We start from the raw sequence: 26,246 nt of genomic DNA, 5'->3' as shown, positions 1-26,246 counted from the left end.
AAATGCTGAAAACGATCGTACACAATCCTACTTTCGATACGTTACGCTGACGTACGCGTCTACGACGCGCGACGCAGACGCTCGCGGCTCCACGATCCACGATCCACGATCCACGATCCACACACGCGTCTCGCTCGCGCGCGATCGTTCGAACGAGGTTGGGATCACGTGATCAGCGCCACTCGCTGCAGTCGCTGCCCGCTGCCGAGTGGCTCGACTCTCTGTCTCGAGCGCTAGTGCCAAACAGCCGACGCGCAGGACCGTCCTTCGTGTTTATCATTAGTGTAAACACGCTGCTGACGCGCCGACGATGTTTATTCGCGAGCGACCTCGCGATTCGAGGAATTTCAACAAACGGAGCGTCGCCGTCCGCCGTCGTGGTACGCGGTAAGCGCGGAAAGTAATAGCACAACGTTTCTCGTTGCAGTTACAGTCGTTGCAGTCGCTTTACGCCTGATCGATTAAAAACTCGCGACTCGAATTCTCGATCGATCGATCTCCGAAACTCGAATCTCGAATCTCGAATCTCGAAACTCTCGAATCGCTGCCGCAGCGCCGCACTGCGCCGGTAACCAAAGTCAAAAATATTCCGTTTCGCAAAAAAGTCTCGTCGTCTTTCGATCGTCGGTTCGCTTCTTTTTCGCTTTTCACTCTCGTTCTCAGAGCGAGTCGGCGCGGCCGCGCGTTCCGACGATTCTTGGAAGATAAACAAGGACGCGTTACGCGCTACGTTCTATGAGTCTATGGTTAAAAACCGACGGAAAAATGTTAACAATCTCAGTCGAAAGTGCGAAAAGTATATACGTACTGACACAGACGTTTCCTTGCAAATCGAATTTCATCGGTTCATCCGTCACGAGAAATTCGAAAGAGAGATATCTCAACGTTACAAGAATCCGAGATACGGTCCTGCGTACAAACAGGTTTCACGCGTGTACGTGTGAGCGCGCGCGTGTGTGCGTAAAGCGAGGATCGGATCTTTCAGTCCGCGGCGACACGGGATTAGCGAGCGCGCGCGAGCGCGCGCGCGCGCGCGCGTGCGACTCGAGCGACTCCGGCTGTATTAGCGCAGTAGTCGAGTAGTAGAATAGCTCCGTGCAACTGGCGCAGCAGGAGCAGAGCGCGACGCGGTGGTGGAAACGCGACGCGATCTCTCGTCGTGATCGTTAATGCCGCGCTACGCGTTCCCGCGAGCAAAAGCGGAACGCGCGCGCCTCGCGTATTAGTGTGTCGCGAACGCGCCGTGTGCGCGTTTGTTTGGAACAAATAACGCGCGCGATACTCGATCCATCATAATAATAGCGATGGTGCCGCGTTATTACGCGCATCGACATCCGTAGTCGCGGTGGCGACGGCGACGGCGCGCGAGCGAGAAGGAAGTAGTGCGTGAGAATAAGCGAGGTAAGTGCGCGCTCGCGCGCGCGCGCGCGTGCGTGCGCGTGTACGTCGAGAGGAATTTGCGAGAAGAGGAGGAGTTGGAGCAGCGCGCAGGCGGCGAGGCGGCGTGCAGGATCAGGTCGGTTATCGCGCGCGGCTATGCGGGACGTCGGCGTCGCGACGGTACGACGAGACCTCGTCGCGGCGAGAACGTCGCGGAATGGGGCCCGTTGATCGGGTTGTCCGGCAGAGCGGCTACGAGGACGAAGGGTTTCGACGACCATCTACGGCGGCGACGACGGAGGCATGGACGTTATCGGGGACGGGGACGAGCAGACCCTCCAGGCGATTCTCGGTAAGTTTTCTTTCTTTCTTCCTTCTTTTCTCTTTTTCTCAACGTGCGCGCTTTATTCCTTTCTGCTCCCACGCGCTACGTCGTCGCGAAGCGTGCAGCCGTGCAGCCGTGCAGCGTTTGCTCAATCCTCGTGCAGCGTTTGCTCAATCCTCAATCGGAGCTGATCGGAGCTACGATGTTCGCGCGGCGCGGCACGGTACTCTCTCTCGTTTTCGAGCGTGTCGCGTAACGGTACTAGATCCTTCTAAACGCGCGCGCGCAACTCGTTCGCGTAACAGGAGTGAGGAGGCGCGGATCAAAAGCGACGTATACGCGCGCGACCGCGATGACAGCTACGGAATGTGAAGCGAATTTGACACCGACACCGTTATCATGCGTCGCGTTCGCGTTGCCCGTCGCCGCTGCCGCCGGTTCTCCACACGTACGGTTCTCCATAGATATCGAGCCGTCAAGCGTACGTTGACCTTTAAATGTTCGAGAAACAGAGAGAGAGAGAGAGAGAGAGAGAGCGCGCGCGTACGCTTGCCTGCCTTTTCATCCTTTAAATTGTTAAGAGGAGCGAACGCCGTCCGTTGTCGTCGATCCCATCGATGCTGGAATCGAAAGCAATGGAACGCAATTCGTGGAATTCGCGTGCGAAACACGCGGCGCATCGCGTCGTAACGTCGCGTTTAAATTGATGTACGTGTGGGAGCTTAAGGGTGGGAGAGAAAACGCGAGGTCGCGCCGCGCTCTAGTGTTTTGCGCTATAGTGTTTTGCGTCGTTTCGTTTCTCTTTCTCTCTCTCTCTCTCTCTCTCTCTCTCGCGCCATTTTATCCTTCGACTTGGAATCATATCTGTTCTCCAAAGCTGGAAATAACGCTCGCTGCTTGTCCCGTATTCGTCCCAGAGCGGTGCTTAACGTGCGCAATCGGCCACTTTGCGTATATCGTTCGATGATACGACGGGAAACACCCGAAATTTGAGATTGACGATAAAAATGCACGCGTCGAGAGGAAAGTCCGCTCCGCTTCGCTCCGCTCCGCGCGGCTCCCGTAGGCGTGAACGCGCGTGACGCGCTCGCGAGATCCTCGTTATCGCGAAATGTCAAGGTTTTTCGCGCGCGTGCGATCTACGCGTTCCTTAATTCATCTACACCGTCCTCGCGCGTTTTCGAAGGAAACAACCTGACCGCTCGCGATCGAGTCGGCGTGAAACGCCAAAATTCGATATGTCCTATCGGCGAATTTCAGTTTCGTGAAATTGAACCTGAAATTGCAACTCGAAAGTACTCTGGTCTCTAGCAGAGCTCTTGTTAAAAGCCGAGGGTTAAAAGAGGAGAGTCACACCGCGGTGTTTATCCTACTTTTGCCTTGACTACATGTTCGGCTCTACCCCCTCTACCCTCCGAAGGCGGAAAAATCGCCTTCGCATACCTGTTACGCGTCTCTTTCAGTTTGATGCATCGCGCTGATGCATTTCTCCTTGCAATGTCTTTCCTTTCGTTCTTTCCGGACGCCGCCGTCGCCATCGCGCGCGCGCGCGCGATCGCGCGCGATCGCAGAATACAAATTTAGAGAAAGATTAAAAGAAAATGTTGAAAGAGATGATGCTGTACATCGCCATACTCGTGCGTTTCCTTCGAGTGAGTATGCAGTAGCGCGCGGCGATTTGCGGCCTGTTCCACGCCGCTCCGAGTGCATTCACCTGTAACGAGTGCAGCGTAGCGTTCCTTATGTAGGTCAGAGGTTGTAACGTAATGTCTCTTCCGATCTTCGAGATGAATGTATCTCGTATCTCGTATCTCGTATCTCGTATCTCGTATCTCGTATCTCGTATCTCGTATCTCGTATCTCGTATCTGGTTCGGCACGAACCAGGAACCACGAATGCCTGTTCCTGTCTTGTCTCGTTGATTCTCTTCGTCGAGGTCACGGTGCAGCCGGTGTATGCTGCATGCTGCATGCTGCATGCTTCGAACAGGTTTTAGTTAACTCTTGTACCATCAGCGCCATGCACCCACCGCGACATCAGGACCAGATCGCGAGTTTTATAGTCATAGATAGTCGATGCTTCTAATCACCGATTCTATTAGTCTATTACAACGTGGAGAAACAAAGAAACAAATATTTTTCAATGATCTAAAAAGTAGTTTTCCGTGAGACGTCGATGTAATTCCAGCGATCGTCAAGTCGAATCGATCCTTTTAATAACACTTCTCTCTCTCATTCTTTCTTTCCTCTCATCGAGCCGTCGACGTTATCGCAATCCCACTGTTCTCTCTCTCTCTCTCTGCTACCGCGGACAGATAGTGAAAGTCGCGTGGTGAACGTGCTTTTCCGTTTATTTGGAATTAATGGCTTGATAATTCACGGTAACCTATACCGGCGCGGCCAATGTACCGCTACTATGCATTCACTTTTTGAGTCACCTGTCTATTCTAACATTTCTCTCGTTCAACCGCGCTCCTTTCATCTTGCGAGAGCCACTGCACGTACATACGTCTCTAGCTCTCGTCTTTTGTGTTGGACGCTCATCTTTCTCTCTCTCTCTCTCTCTCTCTCTCTCTCTCTCTAGAACGCAACGAGAATGACGCGTCGTTTAACGAAAAGGTTGATGAGAATTGCTCGCGCGCGCGAGCGGAGGCTGTTACGGGGTAACGCAAACGCTAAATGAGTTATTTAATGACAACGTGTTCACGTGTACGACACGCTGGCTTGTGTACACGTACGTGATAAAACGTCATTGACTAGAGAAAGATGTGGAACGCAACGTGATTTCATTCGTGCGTTTCGAAACGTTTTATTTTTTTTTCTTCTTGCGAGCAGGCAATAACGCGCGTATGACGAAACGCGTTCGTCAAGTGCCGTCATACGGTGATAAATAATTAATTTTGATTTCTTACATTATAATATTAATATTAAATCAAGCACGTGTAATTTCGTTTGTCAAGTTTCTAATCGGACAATGCTCACGTATACCGTTTTATTATGTAGCTTTTGTATCTCGGAGAGAACTCTGGAATGAACGAAACAATGGAGACAGTGCTCCAATTTCATCCGATCCGTTTATAAATAGTAACGAGTGGTTTATAAGTTGTAGCTTATTACGCTCGATATAATAATAGCAGGCGCAAATTGCAACAAACGGTGTGTTGTCAGGAGAACCAATTTACTACTTACTACTTACTTACGCTTTGGCGAGGCAACGCGCAAGGTTTTCGTATCTTGAAGAGAGAAACTCTCTCAGGAGGGGGGGATGGGTGTCGCTCTTACATGACGCAATTTATCAACGATATTCTTTTTGACAAAAAGAAAAGAAAGAAAATATCTCTCTCGCTCTTGCTCGATCAAATTCGCCTGCTGCGGGCTTTTCTCTTTCTTTCTCTCTCTCAGCGTCTCTTCGCGTTCGCCGCCATCCTTCGTTGCAATTGTTCGCGATTGTATCGAGGAGATTCGAGTTTCGTCGGGTTCTACCATCGATCGCGACCTAAAATTTATTTTCGACTACGAGCGCTCGCAACGAGCTTAAATAAAACGATAATGAAAGCCGCCGAGTTCGATCGCCGCGAGCTTATCGGCGATAGTTGAAGCTTCGCGGATGAATTATGAGATTTCATCGCGTATAGCATGGCCGTTCAGGAAAGTGGCGCGCAAGCCGTAGGACGTTCTGTGCCACCCACGAAAGCACATTGGTCGATGGAAAGCTTCGCGGGTCCGCCTTTCGCGAAAAGCTCGAGCATGCGCGCTCTTCTTGCAACGTCAAGGAGGAGAGACTATTTACCAGGCGTTATTCTTGCCTTTGTTAACGTGTACCGTTGTTGTTGAAACATCAATCCCTCTCCCTCTCCCCCTCCCTCCTTCCCTCCCTCCCTCCTTCGCGATTCGTATAAATTTTTTTCAAAAAATTGTCGCGTATTACTTTCAAGTACATCAATTAAGAAATAAGTATTTCTCTTTTTGAAAAGAACTCTTAAACGGAATGTTGAGAAGAATGCAAGGAGTTTTTAATGTCTTATAAAATATTAATAAAATATTTTTATAAATAAAATTAATGTAAAATATATTTTAATACAATTAATTAATGCCAAATGGATTAACAATAAAATGTATAAAATGAATTGAAAGATTACAAATATTTAATAGAAACCCCTCAATATAATACAAAAATATACTCAAGACAAATATTTTTATATGTAGAGAGAGCATTTTTATAACCATTTTATTCAATATTATGGCATAGCTGTAACGGTGTAAATTATATCAAATTACAGTTTAATCGTAAAATGTACTAAGTAATCCACACAGACGTTTCAGTTCTTAAAAAGGGGAAGTAAACATATCGCGAACATCGTAAACATAGGCACGTGTCCAGGACATAATGGGGCGATTTGTTTAATCGATGGCAAGACCCTTTGATTCTGGTAGACCTCACTATCCCCGACCACTTACACATGTTTTCTTCAGGCATTACGAAGCGAAGAATGTGCATGACATACAGCTAATATCATTAATATTTTTCTTATTAAATCGCAAGTGCTCGCATAAACTTTCTTTATTTTTATTTTTATTTGCAATTACTTGTAAACATGAGATATGCTTAAACATAAAAGAATAATTTTTAAACATTAGAAAAAAAAAGAAATAAAGTATATTTAAAAAAGTATTTTGTTACGCGATATTTAATTAGTAAATTAGCAAGCAATCCGAATCAATTTAACTTTTACGAATTAAAGCGAATGTTTATCGGTTAGTAGTGACGTTATCGGTATGACTAATGATATCTAGAATATTTTTTATATTCATATTTCAATTTTTAAATAAATACCTTTGGTCACATTTTTGTAAAGACTTGAATGAATGACTATTTTAACTTTTAACAATTTTCCGCGACAATAAAATTATTGCCGATAAAGTTTTTACGATGCCATCATCAAGAGCAAAAGCTGAATTCGAACCGTTCAAAGTTTTATCGAGCATGAAACTATGGCAATTAACAAAAAAGTGTTAGTAATAATTTCGACAGACAAATTGTATTTCCCCGAGATTTCTTTTTTAGAATTCATAAATCAAGAGTTACGTAATGAAGATTTCTATAATAATTAACGACTACTTTCGGGCTTTGTTTTCAGACATGCATCTTTTCTTTTTGCTAGTGAGTAGATTAACTATAGAAATATACAAATTATCAAGTCAAATAATATGTTTAATACGTTAGCAGAGTTTTTATTTAAGAATCGCTGTAATATTTCCACATTATCTCAAATGTATTAATGTAATAACACTTGTAACAAATACGTTTTTTTACGATATTGTAATCAGTGTCATTGGTAATGTTGTCATACTATACATAGATATGTATCGTATCGTTATTAAATTGATTTGATCTATTGTAAGTTGGAATTGCGATAATGTCTTCATTTGTAAGGGGTAATGGTCCTCGATGTACGTTCAGACGATCGTCGTGGACTTTACTACACCAGTTGCTCTAGATTTTCATGGGAGATTGTTTATAATGCAAGAGAGAGGATGTGTGGACTACTTTGCGACTTGCTCGCAGCCGTTACCGACACGATCATTCAACGTACAAACGTTCTATATGTAGAACGGGCTGGTTACAAAAATCGAAGGAAGTGATAAGTGATAATCCTTTCCATTAGCAACTTTTTCTTTTAATTCTCCTCACCAATGATCTTTAAGCGCTACATCATTCAAGTAATGAGCCATATCGAGAAAAATGTATGAATCTTGCGGTAATAAATTGTAATGATTCAACGATCTGTCTCTTTTGGAAATTTCTAACAATGGAAAGCGCATATCTGCAGATACACTTATGTACATGCTTGATGAAATTATCGGTGCATTTTAATCTTGCAACGATTCTTGAAGAAGAAATTGATCAGGGACATCAGAAATAATTGTTAAAGTTATCCAATTATATTATTGTATTATAATTGGAGAGTTTTACGTTTAATTCCAACGTCAATCGCGAGCAAAATGCATATTATTTGTATCATCGTAAAGTGGCGCAACTAGTGAAAGCCGATGAATTCCATGAGCTAAAGTTCAGGGGGCGTATCACTGTGGGAATCAAGCGACTTTTCTCTCTACATTGTGTACTACGAAGATTATAATACTTGATTGAATTATTCGTTACGCGTTCGACGCACTCGTCGTGTGACGCGCGCGCGTCGCGCTTAAGCCCGCAGGAAATTATAAAGCGTTAAAATAAAGAACTCGAAGCCAAAATTTTATTCAACTTTTGTCCTGCAAATTAGAAATGTCCCATTTCAGTCCTCTAGAAAAATTCCGCGGGTTTATCGATCCCGCGGAGACGATGCTTGCGAATTCTCCAAGGAGACTATTATACGGTAACAAAACGATACGCTTCGAGCTGAATATCAGTGACATACAATGAGACACGATTCAACATGCTCACGATCACGACGAGGTAGGGAACCGTGGAACGTGGCTATTACGGGAGAAACATGGCCCCGGCCCGGCCGTTTTCTGCTGATGTCCCGATGTCGTGTCTTCCGCTCGAGTCACGCCAACTTTTCTCGCTCGTCCTCGTTCTCGGTCCTTTTTCCCTCTTCTCCTCTCCCCCACATCCTGCTCCCGTCTTGAAATACAGACCGATTTATAATATATATACATATAACATAATATATATGCGCGAACCAATAATCTCTTCTAGGCGATCCAAGTGCTCGGACGCATCTGTTTTATTCCGTGGATATACATACGTATATACATACGTACGCACGCCCACGTTAGACACATTACCATATTTATTGCTTTGGCAATAACATTCGCGTTCGTAGGCGAGCGTGTCACGGATGAGCGATGTGTGGATGAGGTCAGGCGTTTGGGTTAAATGCACGAGCACACGCGAGAATTCCCTACGCGAATCTTATCGTTCGCGCCCCCCGATAGTAAATATTGAATTTATTTCCAAAAAGTTACGTATTGGAAAATCTATAACTCGAATAGCAAAACGATTCGATATTTCTCACAAGTTTAAAAATATTGCTAGGGTTCAAAGATCCTCCCAAAATCAAATTTAAGCAGCAGCGTATAATGTATAGGGGGTAGATATCGATATTTCGATGTACAATGAAAATTCTGGCAATACTACTAACTGTGTAAGATTTCTAGAGTTGCGCGTACGTTTGTCTATATTTTGCAAAAAAAAAAAAAAAGAAATTGATTCTCTCTGATTTTTTTAATTTGCTTTTTCGATACGTAAGAATGCGTTTCATAATATCTCATCACCGCCTTACAATTTGCGGATTTCTAAACGCGATCAAGTAAATATCAGGGTGTATCGAGCAAGTTTGTTCACGCGTTCAAGCTAACGCGTCAGGTGAAAGGTATAGGTGTGGCTAACGTAACAATTCACACTGTACAAATTTAAAGTGAAACTTTAAATAATTCGCATCGACGCCGGAGTATCCAATTATGGTTGTCGACGTCGCAAACTCGTGCGGAACGCATGCATCAAATATACCAAAATTATGAATAAACACTCATCATCAATGCTCACATTACGGAGAATGCTAGTCTAAAAGACTGGAATTTTTAACATTTTAACAGATATTTTACATTTATAATTTATATTTATTAATGTGTTTAGTCAAAGTAAAGAGTAAAATGTTTAAAGCTTTTAGCATGCCGAAATAATTGTGCAAATAAAAAAAGAAATTGATGAAAAATCTTTAGATGTATGTAAATTAAAGGGTCTGAATCGTGGAGAAACGTGGCGTTTGACGTCGAGCTCGAATCGCTAAAGCACCAGCTGCATACTTTTACTATCCTTCGAGATTTTCCTTGAACCGATGCGCGAGTCCGCGAGTCCGCGAGTCCGCGAGTCGACGAGAGAGTAGTACTTCAGAAATCATGGCTTTGATGCGCGCATGTAATACAGATATCTCCGACAACCACAGTGTTAGTGATGTCTATCGTAAGATAGTCGAGCTGAATAGCTGTTGAAAAACTTTTGATTGGAAAGTAAAAAATTTCATATTTCTCCATTTCTTACTTACACTCATTGTTCTACAGTTATATGTATCATAAATCATTTTGACACTTACATCGGTTAATTGCTTCATTGTACTGGCCTGAAATTAGACCACGATAATTGCGCGCACGAAACTTGCGCGATGTACAGACCTAGCTTAATTAATAATAATTAGGTATATCTAGTGAATAAAACCAATGTTTGCAGTCTTGAGTCTTTTTTTACAAAAATTATCACTGTAAAGTTTCTTTCAAAATATATTTTATTTGTATCGTTATATCGAATAAAGGTATAAGGTTAAATCGTATTGTATGTATATCATTGCACTGATAACGTGCGTTATTATTTTATTTTAAACAATAATTTAACAGTGTACCTACACTTAAATATCCCTTTTTGTTGCAATAAATCAACCTTGCGGAAAAAATGCCGTACTATTTGTAATTCCGATAAGAATCCGATGATAAAGTGAACAATTGAATCAGCACGAAGAACCGACAATGCTGCTTGTATGCAAATTCCATTAGCGCTGTAAGGCATAATGAGAATGTTGCTAGCGCAGCTTCGCAGGTTTCTGTAATTGTAATACAATTACACGCGTGATCACGTGATAAAATTAAACAACGTATTTTTAAGGAAGATCCGGCTAGGCGTATATGAATTAATTGGATATCCTTGTATTTATCAAGTTATCAAGTTAGTATAACGATTATAAAATATTTTGCATCATCTTCGCAGCAAGTGCAGCAATATGTAATATAACAGTTGTAATTTTTTTTTTTTTTTTTTAATGATAGAAAGAATATTAATGTCACAGATTTTTATATTTTTTTTTCTCCTTGCGACAGGCAGTTGGAACATATTGGAACTTTTGTAATATGTAAGCCGAGATAATCAGATAATTAATTGTCAGTGACATACTGCTTGTAATTGCCGATCACTCTCGTTCTACATATCTTGGCGCAACATTTATAATGGGTGATACACACACACACACACACACACACACACACACACAGACTAGATACCATGCATGCTTTAAAAACCATGCGCGGAGCGCATAATGGAGCTAGGAGATGATGAAGCAACGCAAATTGAAAGATTTACAAAAGTAATTATTCTTTTTACGGACGAGAGAATTGATAGAGAATAAACGTAGCGTTCAGGTGAGCAATGAATAAGTAAACGGCCGTTTAACCAGAAGCAAATATTTGCATATTATCGGTTTGCCGCCGTCCACTACCGTCGCCCTTTTTGCGATGGGTTTGAGGCGTGCCGGCCTGAAAACCAAGCCTGGGAAATGCTCGTTCGGTTTGCCCGGTCCCGGTCCCGTGTTAATGGTAATATAAACGGAGGGTTGATACAACGCAACGCGGGCGGGCACTTAATGCGCGATGCCGATTACACGCACCCGTGAACATTTACGCACGCGACGAGAAATGGATTCACGCTCTCTCGCTCAGTAGAGAAGTGACGGGCGTGCTCGTCGGAACAGCAGGTGTTTAACGAAAGAATTCTGATAGAATAATTGGACCTACGAGCTTCTCGTTAATTGTTTAATGTTTCATGTACTATTACTGCACATACGCGCGCGCACAACATACGTTCCAGCGATTATGTGTTCGAGTCATCGTACGTCGATCGTACGTTAATCGATAAAGAGATGATGTGTACAAAGAGGCGATCTATTCAATTCAAACAAGACTCGAAACACTGTGAACAATTGGCAAAAACTTTAGTACAATTTCCTGCCTTAATTTCATATTGGTCAGTTGAGCTGTGACAAAATTACAGATATTTTTCCTCACTTTGCTCGATCGTAAAATTAAATCTTAAAAATTTCTTACATAATTTCTGTAAAATTCACAATTATTCAAGTAAACAAGAATTTTAACAATTATTTTTTGACAAATTATTTCTTAATTACATAATTTCTATTTTTTCGTATTATTGAATGTACGACAATCATAGAGACGAGAGAAAGAAACAGTTATATCGAAAATTTATTCACTGTAAATTGACACAGTTTATAATTTTAAATTAAATCTGCGGATAAATTTAGAGTAAGCTAATTTATATTATTTCAATCGTGCGTGAGAAGTTATTCGATCATCTTTTGGTAGATACTCGATTTAAATATCAGGTCTTGGTTAATTGATAATCGATATCTAAATTTATAGCGAATAAAGAAAAACATTAATTGCAATTTATAAGAGAAACATTAATCTTCGAATTCGTATCACGACGTCTTATGTACGATAGTACATATCGAAGAAAGGGGCTGCGTATAACCACCCCTTTCAGTCTGAAATAAGCACCGCCCTCCACAGTCAAAGAGGAAATCCCCTCTATACTTGGAATATGGTGGAGGTACTGGAGCCCTCCTATGGAGGAGACTCGCGATTAAGTCGTCAACTATCGTGGACTGTTGTGTTTCGTTGCCCAACTAGAAAACCAGGACTACGAACGACCTATGTTTTTTTTTTTTTTTCATTTTTACGATAGACTGACAAACTGTTGAAGAGAGAAAGATTCGACGTTAGCTTCGTTTCGATTATATCTAAAAATATCGTCACTATTCCGCAGTGTCCTATTACGAATTGATGACAAACGAATTTTTAATAATCTATCGTGTAATCGAAATTTTTTCGTGGAAGAATAATTATGGAGTGTTACGTAAAATGTAAAGACTCGTGAGATATCTGAACAAATTACATACCAAGTGATATTTATTTTGTAGATTAAATATCGCAAGTTTATTTAATTTTTTGCCTTATAAATTTTATAGCGATGAAGTGTCGTTTTAGTTTGATGTCCCAGACAATTTTTCGAGAGTGATCCAAGTTTATTAAAATATTCTCGTCGTTATGGAATTTTCGTGGGCACTTCAGCATCAATCTAACGATCAAAATGGACGAAATCATCCAAACGAACATCATGAAGACTCTAATATTATCAATCAAGTTAGCGCTCGTCGATTGCTCGGCGTGACAGGTAATCAAACGTTATTGCATAATTTGTATAAATTGTGACAAGTACTTTTTTGTATTTTATAGAATGTTACAGACACGATATTTATATAGATTTTGTTTTTTCGAGCAAATGTGAAATTCGATTAATCATCTTAATTTTACGAGATCGTAGATCAATAAAACAATACAATCTTATGAGGTAAAATTGAAAAATAGAAACTTTAGAATTGTATCACAATAATTGACAATATTTTTGATTTCTCTTCATCAGGAAAAAATGGTTTATATTTGTTTTCAAAGAAATGTTTGATGAAGTAAATGTATTAATGCTACTTTTCCTTATATATAAGGAAAAAGTGTCGGAAATAGTGTCAACTTTATTTTCATTTTCAAGATTTGATTTTAAAACTTTTTATTAAATAAAACAGATTCTATAAATGTTATATTGTTAATTGAAACCTTGTTATCGTTACTAGTCACAACGTCACGTATCGTGTTGATTGATTAATTCTATAATAAATATGAACAAATTATTTTTTGAAGTAGAATGTTTTGAATGGAAAGAAAGTTGTGATATTACGCCGGACCAAGTCCTAACTTGATCAATTACGTTTGTTTGTCGGTGCTATCTGTGTTGTTTAATACAATATTATTTTATATTATTTTTATGTTGTGAGCATAATTATGTTGTCACAGTTATATATTGTAAAATATCGATGATGATCACGAGTTCGTGATGGTGAACAGCAGTTTAACACCTGTCCGCAACTTGTTCGGACCCATCGACCCTCTCGAGACCTCTTAATGACCGTGAAAAAGAATGCTGCACCCGCTGCTAATCGTTCAGACCTCAGGTGGGACTCTGCCGGATTTGCACTGCGCTTACGCGGCACGGCAGCTGCCGCCGTGTAACCAACCCTACGATTAACGGGGGTGAAATCGACAACCGAGTAACTTCCTTCGATTAACTTCCTCCGTTTAAATGTTTACGATATGATCGCGGCGATACACGTGTCGCAAGAATAATACGATGCATGCGTTAGTTACTATCTATTACTTTCTATATCGTCGCGTCGCGTCGCATCCCGTCGCGTCCCGTCGCGTCCCGTCGCGTCGTGTGGATTACAGCAGTCGGTTATAAACATTTCTATATTCATCTATATTCTCTGTTGCGAAGGATGAAAGCCGGCCAATTTTCATAGACGAGTCGCGCTGTCCGGCGATGCATTTCTATTTGCTTTGCCGGAGAAAGTGGTCGTCAGCAGATACAGAGAGGTCGAAAGCCTAACATACATCTTTATGCATAAGCCTTTTTACATCATTCGGGACTTGATTGGAATAAGCACAATTATTACACGATTGTTTTCCGCGATTGGAGATTTTGCTGCAACTGAAATTAATATTCCTTTACATGACGCGGCGAGAAGATAATGTAATTACGTTCGGTGAAAGTTACATTTTTTTGTCTTATCGCGAATTTGCAATTAATATTAATTTACTGTGAACAAAATAGTAATTAAGTCATTTGATGAAGCATTTTTCGGAAGCATCGTTTCGGAACAATTTTTTTATTTACATACTAGCATATTGCTAATATGTTGGTACAAACAAATAAAGACGATATTTAAATAGAAATATTGTACTTTGTGGCTATATTGAAAAATTGTATTACGCTTTTTACAATATAATATTATTCGATGGTTTTTGATCATTTCCAACTACGCGCATAGTGCATATTTGGTGTAATGATATTCAGATTTAAACGGCCAACTATACCTACTCAGGGGGGCGGTGTTTGGTCGATACCTCGATAAAGGGTTGGCTGGCAACGACTCGTCCACCTTTGTAACTTACCCCTCCAACTCTTTCCATAAACGCTAGGCGCCATGCACATCCTAGACTTCATTTGCCTGATTATTTAAAAATGGTAGCTTTTATTGCGGTCAATAGCAGAGAGAGATACTTGCAAGTTATTCTTTTAAGAAAAGTTATAGGATTTTAAGACAGCTCGAAACACTTGCTCAAAGGGAATGCTGTTATTTTCAATTTAACTCTCGTAATATAAATTTGTAATCAAATTATTTTTGCCATTTGATGTTATCTACATTTATTATCGATATTTTTCAATCTAAATAGAAATGCATCTAAAATATAGATACAGTTATAATGTTTTATCATTTTTATAATATATTAAAAAAAATTTTTTTGCATATGATAATATTTTACCCTATACAGAGTAAATTACTGCTGTTACTACGATTACTCTCTTTATGTAACAATTAAAAATAACAATGTGACTCTCCAAAAGTTTTACATTGCGTAACATTGGCTGTTGACAAATAATATTGTTCTACCTCATGGAGGAAAAACTTTCGGGGCGATACGACGCGATGTTACGTCTCGTTATTCACTTGAAAAGTGTCCTTACTCTCAGCTCCCAACGCTCAAACGTTTATGAATGTTTGACCGGAAGTAACGTATTACAACGCTTTGCTTGTAGTCTTAAGCGCTTAAGTATATACGAAGTACATGCCTGCGTCTTTCTACATTTCAAAACAGGATCGAGAATATCAATGTTGATTGGGAAGACCAGTGAGTCGATTTGTGGTTTTTAAACTTTGTCAAGCAGTTGACGAATTTCTTTTCTAGTCCCGCATAAAAAAAAAAAAAAATAAATTCCCATTGAAGAATTGTAAAAGAAAATTGTAAAATCTGGTAAATCGTTTCCTACGACTGTGTCTAAAAACTAAAAACGGCCATTTCAACGCTGTACGTGGAATTTAGAGGAACTGTTGCAAGAAATTCGGCTGTTGTTCGCGCGAATCGTTGTTTTCCCTCGTCCGTTGACGCTTTGTTCATTCAACTGCATCGTCTTCGAGTCGCAATCATCCGTGAAATTTGTTCGTGTCCATTCAATAAATCAGCTTTCTCCCTCACTAAAAACTATCAGGGACGGTAACTTACAATGTGCCTTATTTGAAATCTCTTTCCCACGTAGATGTATCTCTCACACGAGAGATTCTCTCGCAACTTGTGATGCAACAAATGACGATGACAGAAGTTGTATGTTGAAATAGGCGCATAGCAACAATTTTATCATATATTCGCAATTACACCTTATGAACTTGTATACTTACAATTAATATTGTAGCATGGATATATGTTATCGAAACGGATAAACTCTCGTGCTCATCGACCGCAATTAGAAATAGTGATATGCGTTTATAATAAAAAGAAATTTATTGTTATCTTAATACAAAATTTTTTACCTTTTTCTTAGGTCGTGGCGATTTCGTCGGGGGGATAGACAACGAAGCTTTGGATTTTTCGCAGTTGGAGGACTTTATCAATAGCGACAGTGAACAACCTGCGACGTGAGTTGAAAGAATATTAACTTTGCATGTCTATACGCTCGTTATTTATTTTGATTTCGTAATAACGAAATATATATATATATATATATCGCGCATCTTGAATCTGTAAAAAAAAGAAAATTCTCCGATTATACGAGAAATTTGATCTCGAATGTTAAAGCGTTCTGTCTGGTGACGAAGTTTAACCACATTTGGAAGCCATGGTTAACGCCTACAACGCGCGTGTTCGTCACACGTGCGTAATGCGTGTCTCCAGCGCAATGATCGTAAAACTTGAATTGTTGTTTCTCAGAATGCTGAATGCCAATTTATCACTTTACATTAATATATCTGTTCGTTAAAGTTACATTAATGAATCTTTCTTTTCAATCATGCATTACGGTCCTCCGCTTGTCATTTATATGAATTATATCAAAATCCGAAAGCGTATTTTTAACAATTTTTTTATTTATCTATAAATTTGTAAATAATTTCGCAAAATATGTATAACGCAAAGTATATAAAATTCCATTGCGTGATACTTTCGACGCTGCTGCATAGGCGCCTTCTCAAATTATGATAATTAACGAATTTAGATAATACGCTTTCGTCGTCCAGCACGAGCACGCGTTTCCTGCGAACGACACCATGTATCAGACTAAATTTCTAAATTGCTCCATCTCGACACTATGTATTCAGGCTACTCTGTCACGGTGATTATCATAGGAATGATAACTATGTTTTGACAATACTTGTATTTTATTAGTTCGCATAACCTTGCATGACATATTTTAACATTTTTCTATGTGCTTGTAAAACAATGGATACGATAAAATGTACAATTAAAAAAAAAAAAAATATATATATATATATATATATATATATATATATATATATATATATATATATAAATCTTTCTTGCCACAAAAGACAATAATGTTAATAGAGAAAATATGTATGAAATTATTTATAAATGGTAAAAGTTTGTCAACGTTCTACCCACAGGTAAAAGAAAGAGAAAAAGCTGATAAAAGTTTGATATATACGTATAAAGATTAAAGAATGAGTTTGAAAAGTATATATGATTTAGTAAGGAGTTCGTAAGGAGTAAGAAATTTGTTAAGACTCTAAAAAATTAATATTACAGTCGTATGAATAAATTGCGATAAATATAGATTGTATAATCCTATTTAAAAAGAGATATAGAAAAATAAAAATAAATGAACGTATATTAAGATATACGTGTACATTACCGCATATCGTTAATCAGTGAATGTCGATGCAACACGTTGACCTTGATAGATGCCGCATAGACACATTGACGCGTACGAATTTAATATTCTGAATAAAGTAATAATAAAGTAAAAATTGCTTCTTGGATCAATACCTTTTGGTATATCTATCCGAATAACACTCCAAATCACAGCGATACGATTTTAGACGACTGTTTACTTTTGATATGGCTATTTTGTCTGCAGTTCACGTTTTCAGAACAAGTAACATTCGTATTTGATAATAGCCAGTGACATACGATTGCTTACAATCGTCAATTATATGATGACACAATACGATTGTGTACATATGTTGGTAATAAATAACTAGTATCACTATAAAATCATTTTATTTCATTGTATCGCTTCACGTTGATTCTACTTGGCACCTGAAACAAATAAGAATAACGTTCTCAACCTCACATTTGGCTTCGGGCACGAAAACATCTTATTCCGGACCTGACCGTGCATACTGACGTAATCGCGTACACCAGGAAACGCATCCAGCCATTCTTTATACGCACACAGTCGTACGTACGCGTACGTATATACTCAGCCCGCAGACAGATATTCACGCAGATAACGACCGCAGAGGTGTAATGATATAATGACAGAGGCAGACGGAACGGAATTGATGGAATCACAGCGTGCACACTGCGTTAACCCTGCTAATTCGACTTCCAGCACTCGTCTTCCATTAAAAGGCTCTCGTCGAGATCATCGCACAGCGGCGACCGCCGGATTAATCGAGGAAAAAAAAAAGAACAAAAATTTTATTCACGTTCGAGCGACACACATACCGTTTATCCAAATCTTCATTTACATTAAATCTCTTTTCTTACCTTTATATATTTTTCCGACTTTTCCCATCTTAAATTCGAGGATGAGATCTACTTTATCCTGAATATTTTTTTATTGTTTTATTTCTAATTTCTATATTTCTCTCACTCTCTCGCTTATTTATTACTGTTGTGGTACCATATGTATTTCAATGTGTTCACGTGCATACATCATGATCAATACGCAATAGATACGTTATTTAAAAAAAAAAAAAAAAAAAATTAGAGTTAGAGTTAGATAAGCGGAGAAAATTCATAGTAGCGATGCAAAAGCAAAGTGGTTTTATATACAGAATTGTCAGTTTACAGAGAAAGGAGATCCACTGCGTAGAAATTATTTATTTAATCATTAATTAATTAATTAATTAATTAATTAATTTCTTGATTCTAGTTGCATTACTTACGAAACAATATAAAATAATGCGCGAGATATTGATAAAAACCATATGCAACGAAAGATAATAATAGTCATAATTTATATTTAAAGAATCAGAAATTTCCATTCGATTGATAGTATAATTACGGTTTACGCAATCAAAAAGGAACAGGTATTTTGCATGATTTTTTTTAACGTGATCGATAGAGATTGCGCGGATTGTTATCGAACGAACGTTCCTGATTGCCTTTAATCAAGCTTTTAATCAAGAATTCGAGGAAAATTCATAGACACACGCATATCGTTGTGAATCTTCCTTACTTCGAAACTGCATAATAGCATCTCGCGCGGATATATCATGGATATACTTAAACTCTCGCGAATTCTGCGATTTGAGAAACTCAATGCGCGCGCGCGCGCGCGCGCGCGCGAAGCATTATTTACCGCTGTATGTCGAACTGTGATTCAGACGATAACGATATCTCGTGTTTTGCAAATTCAAAACGTGCAGTCACGGTCTCGACGTGCATAGCTCTCGAAAGATCAATAAAAAAGGTGCTGACTTGGCGTACACGTATTATCAAAGTGTCTTCTGCATCTTTACAGTTTACATGAGATATCTCTAAATATCAAATAGTACTCTACGGATATTCCATAAGAGAAGTAATAAATAGAAAAAAGAAAGAAAAAGAAAAACGGAAACGTTGTTAAAAAGGATTATTCCCGTGCCGTTCTGTATTTAGATATTTCGCGGACACCCTTGCCCACAATGAAAATGGAGGTGGAGCGGTGTCTCACGGTGGCCGAATCGAGGCACCCACGTCGCAGTCGGTCGCTCAACAGCAGCAACCACCGCCGCGTCTACCTTCGCCGCAGATGACTCAGACTCATCCAGTTTCGATAGCGTGCGCTTCCGGTACCACGACGGTGGTACCCAACAATGGCGGCTACAAAGATCCGCAGGCGTATGTTCACCCGTAAGTGTCGGACTTTGAAAAATTAATTAATTAATTGTACAAACTGCAGTTTCACCAAGCTTGTGATGAAAGAGGACGAGATCATAATCTTTACTCACGAAAATTTACATAAAATAACTTTCACTTGCCGCATCTTAGGCACAAAATAAAGAATACTTGATTATTTTCCTTCAGCGTCTGAAGACAAAAAGAAATTGCCAAGAAGAGAAACGCTTCGTTGGTTTACAAAATTAAAATGAAGAATAAATTTACACTGATTCTATCAAATTCTCACTTTTTTAAATAATTTTAAATTATTTTAAAAAGTTTTTAAATTATATTGGAATAAACATGACACAGAAAAATCTAGTAAAAAAAGCGACACATCTATTGTAGCAATTTAATGACTCGATGAAAATCTAAAACGTTGTTTTTCAGACACGCGCTACCGGAAAGTCCACCGGATAGCGGAAGTGAGCCACCGTACTCACCGCCGGGACATAATGACACTCAACATGTGCATTCTCCACGTGAGTTTAAATACGCTTACGTAAAAACATTTTACAAGAAAATTACAATCTACAATTGCATGTAATTATAGATCAGAAAGCAGCTCTGCAAGAGATACTTTTGCATCATCAGAACAATCATCAGTACCCTCCTAATTTGCTGCCACCTTCTCCGAGAACGTTGCCCGCGACAACAACGGATCCTCTATTGTTAACGCCGGTTCTGACGTCCCATCTTACATCGGGAGCGTCAAACCTTTCGACGCAGCCTCAGATAGGGCCGCCTTTAGTGCCGTTATCGCATGAACACAGTCCGGCTGGCATTAATACGCTATACTCCTCTCTGCAATCGGCTCCAAAAAAGAGGAAACTCAGCCAAGATGGCCTTATACATGTCAAACAGGTACTTTTGAGTTTTGATTGTTTTTTTCTTTTCCCCTATTTATTTACCTTGATTATTATTTGCGACTGCCGTTTTTCAGGAACCCGAACTGGGTACCGTGGAGCACAGTTGTAGCAGCAGTAGCGCAGTGCTGGACGGCGACGAAGTCGCTGACAGTAATTACATCGACGCTAGTTATCAATGTATTCGGTTCCATCCTTTCCAGCAAACATCTTGGCACGTTCTTTGCGACCATAATCTTAAAGAGTTACCAGTACCACATTATAGAGTGGATGCCGACAAAGGATTTAATTTTAGTAATTCGGACGATGCATTTGTTTGTCAGAAGAAAAATCACTTTCAGGTATAAGAACAATTATAATTGTAAAGATAATTATAAAACAAAGCATATATTGCGGGCTTACAATTGCGGAAACAGTTGTTTCCTTCTAAATCTAAATACAACGATATGTGTGTCGTTAAAATTATATATAAATCCTTACTAATGTACGTTACACTTTTAGATAACATGTCACGCGCAGCTTCAAGGAGAGGCCGTATTTGTTAGGACTGGCGAAGGCCTAAAAAAGATAAGCGGTTTTCAATTACACTTCTATGGAGTTAAAGTGGAATCTCCGTCGCAAACGATCAGAGTCGAACAAAGTCAGAGCGACAGAAGCAAGAAACCATTCCATCCTGTAACGTGAGTTTATACATCGATGCAATATATAAAAATTGATAATGTAATTACAGTCGAATTATACTATAGATGTCGTGTTACAGAGTCGAATTAGGCGGTGAACGTGTTACAAAGGTGACGGTCGGACGTTTGCACTTTAGCGAAACTACGAGCAATAATATGCGTAAGAAGGGAAAACCAAATCCGGATCAGAGATATTTCCATTTGGTTGTCGGATTGCACGCTCATACAGCAGACCAAGCCAGTTATCAAGTAGTGGCTCACGCATCGGAACGTATAATTGTCAGAGTATGTAAAATTAATAGTGGAATAATTTTGGGGTTCTCGCTTGAGATTAAATTCTCATTCGTTGCATTATAGGCGAGTAATCCAGGACAGTTTGAATCAGAAGGCACTGGCGTAGGTGCCGAAGGTGGATGGCAGAGAGGAGCAGCTCCAGATAGCGTATACCATGCCGGCAGGGTTGGAATTAATACCGACAGACCGGACGAAGCTCTTGTTGTACATGGCAATATGAAGGTGTGCGACTTTCTCATTTAATTATATGTGTAATGTTTATATCGCTGACAGTTTAATTGAATATAATGTTACATAATAAATCGTGTACCGATATATATTTTTAAATTTATCATATAGGTAACCGGGCATATCGTTCAACCCAGCGATGTAAGAGCGAAGCAAAGCGTTCAAGAAGTGGATACGCGCGAACAACTACGGAACGTACAACAATTACGCGTTGTCCGTTATCGATACGCTCCGGAATTTGCGCAACATTCGGGTCTAGACATCAAACAAGAAGATACTGGCGTCATAGCGCAAGAGGTTCAGCAAATTCTACCGGAAGCGGTGTTACCGGCGGGTGATATAGTTCTGCCAAATGGTCAGAGAATTGAAAATTTTTTGGTGGTAAATAAGGAGAGAATATTTATGGAGAATGTCGGTGCTGTCAAGGAATTATGCAAGGTAAACATTTTTTTTTTTTTATCATTCCTCGTATAGTATTTTATACAGGATTTAATCTTTTACTTAATTATAATTAATTTATTCACAGGTGACGGATAGTCTAGAAACGAGAATAGATCAATTAGAAAGGATAAATAAACGACTAGCGAAATTGAAGAGAGGTGATAGTCTAAAGAGTTCTATCAGCACAGTATCCAGTATATCAGGCAATAAATATTCATCATCTATTAATAACAAGTCATCTTTACACGGAAAGACAAAACGGCTCGAAAGAGAGGAAGAACTTCTTTGCAGTAATAAATTTATTCAAATTATTATTGTTATACTTATTCTCATCATGGCATTTTGGTAATTATCTCTTTAGCTTTATTTCCATTTTAATCCTATTGTAGATTCTGTTTCTTTCTTTCTTGAACATTAGCTCATTTATTATATTATGATTTTCAGTCTAGTTGCAATGGCAACATTATATTTCTTAGAATACCAAAAACGCAGTAGCGTTGAATGGTCCGCCATGGCGAGCAATGGAATGTTAGCTATTGGTCCGGCTCATCCACCGACAATGTCTACTACTTCTAATTATGAGCATCGATACAATTCATTGTTACATAGGACATTATCTCCTTTCTATACTAAACAAGAGTCTTACACGAGGGAATTAGACGGAGGATTATCTATTAAAAGTAATTCCCTTACCACACCACCTCCGCACACGAAGCAACAACTGTACTCCCAGGAAATAACCTGGTATCCGATGAGCCATCCGGGTCCCCAATCTAAACATGAAAAAAATAAGTCAGTAAAATACACATTTTTTTTAACGATATCACGAAAAGAAAAAAATATTTTCTACATTTATACAGATTTGTTAAAAATATTATGTTAATAATACATTTTAGCGAATTCCCGGGAAATTGGCTTAGTAGAAATGGCGCGGGTGCTGTTCCTAGCAATGTGGATGAAAACGATCAAAGCTCGGATATAGATTCTTCATCTGCTAATAAAGGTCCAATCCCTTTAGGAAGACCTGAAGAATGTCTCGCACATTTTACTGAGCTCGAAGGTCCATGTCAGGTACTTAAAAACTTATTGATATTATTTACAAATTTGTGTGTGTGTGTGTGTGTACGCACGCGCGCAAGTACGTATCTATGTCTAATGTACATAAAAATATACATTTATTAAATAAAATATAAATGCAATGTTTCAGGTATATTGTTGCACAGCTGAGATTCATCAATTAGAAGATCCTCAGCCTGATCATCCACCTGAGAAGAAATCCATTTGTAAGTTTTATATCTCTGTTTCTCTCTGAGATTAAAATAAGCACACACATGAATCGTTTATGTTTTTTTTTATAATTTGAAAACATATAATATGATAAAATTTATTCTATTATTTTTAGCAGATCACTTGGAACAGCCATTAAGCATGCCACACGAAGAGAAACGAAAATTAAGTAAGGGTTTTCAAAATGGTATTAGTCCATCCGATCCCAGCACTCAAACTCTTGTGAAAGAGGTATGGATTTTTTTTTTAATTATCACACTGGCTAAGACGTAACAAAGAAAATAAATTATATGATTAAACATATGCGTATCTTATAGACCAATTACAAGTACTTGCATAAACGAGCAAGACGAGAAACTGGTGGCGGAGACTGGGGAGAAGTCGCTAGCAACGCCGCAGGATCATTGCCACCAGAGCCTAGACCACAATTATTTATAGTAGCAAAAAATTTCAACGCGTCTTTGGATCAAAGATATTGCTCCCCATCGTCACCAGATACACCCAATAACATTAGTTGCATTGTACCTTTGTCAAAACATATGCCAGATACGCATTTAACTTTACATTTTGTGTAAGTTTAAAATGCATGTATATGAACTGTGTATTCATTTTCTCATAGTGTGCTATAATCACAGTTCTCTCTTTTCATAGTGGTATGCCATGGTATTGGCAAATTGTGCAGCAATGTCCCGTTTCATCAAATCCTGGTATGGATGAAACAATGATGTGTGGTTGGAGCTATACTATACAGCAACAATCTCAGTATATTGAAAGTAACAATCAATCGGGTGATCAGTCTTTTTCTCTTGACGTCGCTCATTATCTTAGGAAAACTTTAAAGTTTCGAATACCTACGATGCAACCTCAAGAGGTAATTATTTTAATGTAAAGAAGCAATAATTTATGAAATATTCTTCACGAAATATTTACGAGTCATCATAGATATTAATATGTTGGAAATTTTTAACATCAAATTATATAATTTAATTTTTGTATTATATTTTATTACAGAATATTTGCAAAAGTAAACATGATGTCGACTATTTGGAGTTTACATTGCACTTTTATCGAGACTGCGAAGAGCAATGAATATTCTCTCCTTGTACAGTATAATTTATAAAAAAACCCGATAAGTTTCCAATTATCTGACAAAAGTTAGATTTCTCCACTCTATATGAAGCCTTTGTGCCTTTGTAATCTGTCCTCTGCTTTCGTAGTTTACAGTTATACTCTTGTATTTTATATACATCATATCGCATAGTGAAATATTTACTAACATGAAGTATACATAAATTACAATTATAGCAATGTAACACGTATTGTGCAAGAAATTCCTTTAGGTAATGTATGAAGAGATATACACCCTCCCCCCCCCACACACACACACACACACACACACACACACACACATACACAATTATCTTTTTCACTTATAGAGTTGGTAACAATGACGAACAAATAAGTAGTGGTTGATGGGTGTATTATTTCTAAATATATTTATAAATTTGTATTAGCATGATATGTCTTACCTTTTTTTGTTTTAATATTTTAAGTCCAATTAATACTATTTTCTCTCAGTGATATTTGATATCAACGAATCATAGATCATTAAATAAATGATATAATTTATAAAATAAAACAAGGAAATATTTGCTATAATGTAATATAAAATATAATACATTTATGTATTGTCAGTTTTATACCCAATCGACGTACTACATCTTCTAATTTATTAACAGTTTCCTATGAAACTTATACTCAAGATCTAATTATGAGCATATATTTCTACACTCCTAGTATATATCTTTTACGTAGTTCACTTTTTAATTTTTTATACTGATTTATTGATTGTATAAAACGCAACATATGAAACTATTGAAACTATTAACATTTTAAATATTTGTGAAGTTGAATAAGCTTATTATCAAAATATAATGTCACGCAAAAAGCATTATAGTGTTTAAATTGTAAATAGTCATATCAGCTATATAATTAATTTCACTTCACGATTATGTACAAACAACATTAAATATTTAATATTATAATATGTTATATAATATTGTTATATTCAAATAAGGAGACAAGTTATCGTTGATTTTTAATAAGTTATTTTTAATTTGAGTATTTCTTTCTCACAAGGAATAATGTGAAAATCATCGAGACAACAAATGTTTTAATATTTTTGTTTGCTATACTATTTGTTTATATTAAATGATATTATAGAATTGTGCGAGTTCCTAAAAATATTGTACAGTAAATGTTTAATAATAGAGTCATGTACACGCACATATTTGCTACATTTGTGCTAAAAACACAAATAAATATACACGCATGAATAGTTTAGTAAAAGAAAGTTATTAATGAAATATTCCTAATTATGCGTGCTAATTTTAATTTTATATAATAAGTTACAACATCCAGTTTTTAATTTAAAAATGATTTTACATCAATGATATACAGCAATATATCATTGGTGACTTTTATTATTACAATATGACTCGTACAATATTGTCAAAAGCAAATGACGAGCAATCTCAAGCAATTTAAATATATATATTATGTAAACATCCTTACCGTCCACATATATTCTGTATAACGAAAAGTAGCTTATACAGAAATTTGATAATTTATAATATCAATTGATTATCTGTACTATGTACTCAGAGCTCAGTGCACAAACTTGTGATGTATTGTAGAAAAACTGGAATTTGGATAATTATTAATATATATTGTTATATATATATATATATATATATATATATATATATATATATATATATATATATATATATATAAATTGTATAAACTACACTTTATTGTACAGTAATATATAATATACGTTTAACTATCGATATAACAGAATAATATGGTGTTGCTAAATGATATTATCTACAAATTTTATTTA

At 38.1% G+C, this 26,246-nt stretch overlaps 1 protein-coding gene across 2 annotated transcripts; it reads left to right on the top strand.

Annotated features, from left to right (window-relative positions):
- The first annotated feature begins 250 nt into the window (after nt 1–250).
- LOC105199722 (myelin regulatory factor-like protein) lies at nt 251–25,566 on the top strand. Of its 2 annotated transcripts, none has more exons than XM_011166930.3 (18): nt 251–1,732; nt 15,983–16,076; nt 19,285–19,518; nt 19,936–20,027; nt 20,099–20,409; nt 20,489–20,752; nt 20,913–21,091; nt 21,172–21,376; nt 21,449–21,607; nt 21,725–22,051; nt 22,140–22,399; nt 22,499–22,846; nt 22,951–23,125; nt 23,262–23,337; nt 23,460–23,572; nt 23,659–23,912; nt 23,993–24,212; nt 24,353–25,566. In XM_011166930.3, the coding sequence occupies exons 1-18, from the start codon at nt 1,684–1,686 to the stop codon at nt 24,428–24,430; spliced, it is 3,438 nt and encodes a 1,145-aa protein (XP_011165232.1). In that variant the 5' UTR covers nt 251–1,683; the 3' UTR covers nt 24,431–25,566. The 2 variants fall into 2 exon arrangements, with proteins under 2 accessions (XP_011165232.1, XP_011165230.1); XM_011166928.3 differs by having other exon boundaries at nt 252–1,732; nt 23,457–23,572.
- The last annotated feature ends 680 nt before the right edge of the window (nt 25,567–26,246 follow it).

The sequence above is a fragment of the Solenopsis invicta genome, chromosome 15, assembly GCF_016802725.1.
Source record: "Solenopsis invicta isolate M01_SB chromosome 15, UNIL_Sinv_3.0, whole genome shotgun sequence".
Classification (NCBI taxonomy): domain Eukaryota; kingdom Metazoa; phylum Arthropoda; class Insecta; order Hymenoptera; family Formicidae; genus Solenopsis; species Solenopsis invicta.
Note: the sequence above shows the minus strand (reverse complement) of the source record. Positions and strands in the feature narration are given on the sequence as shown.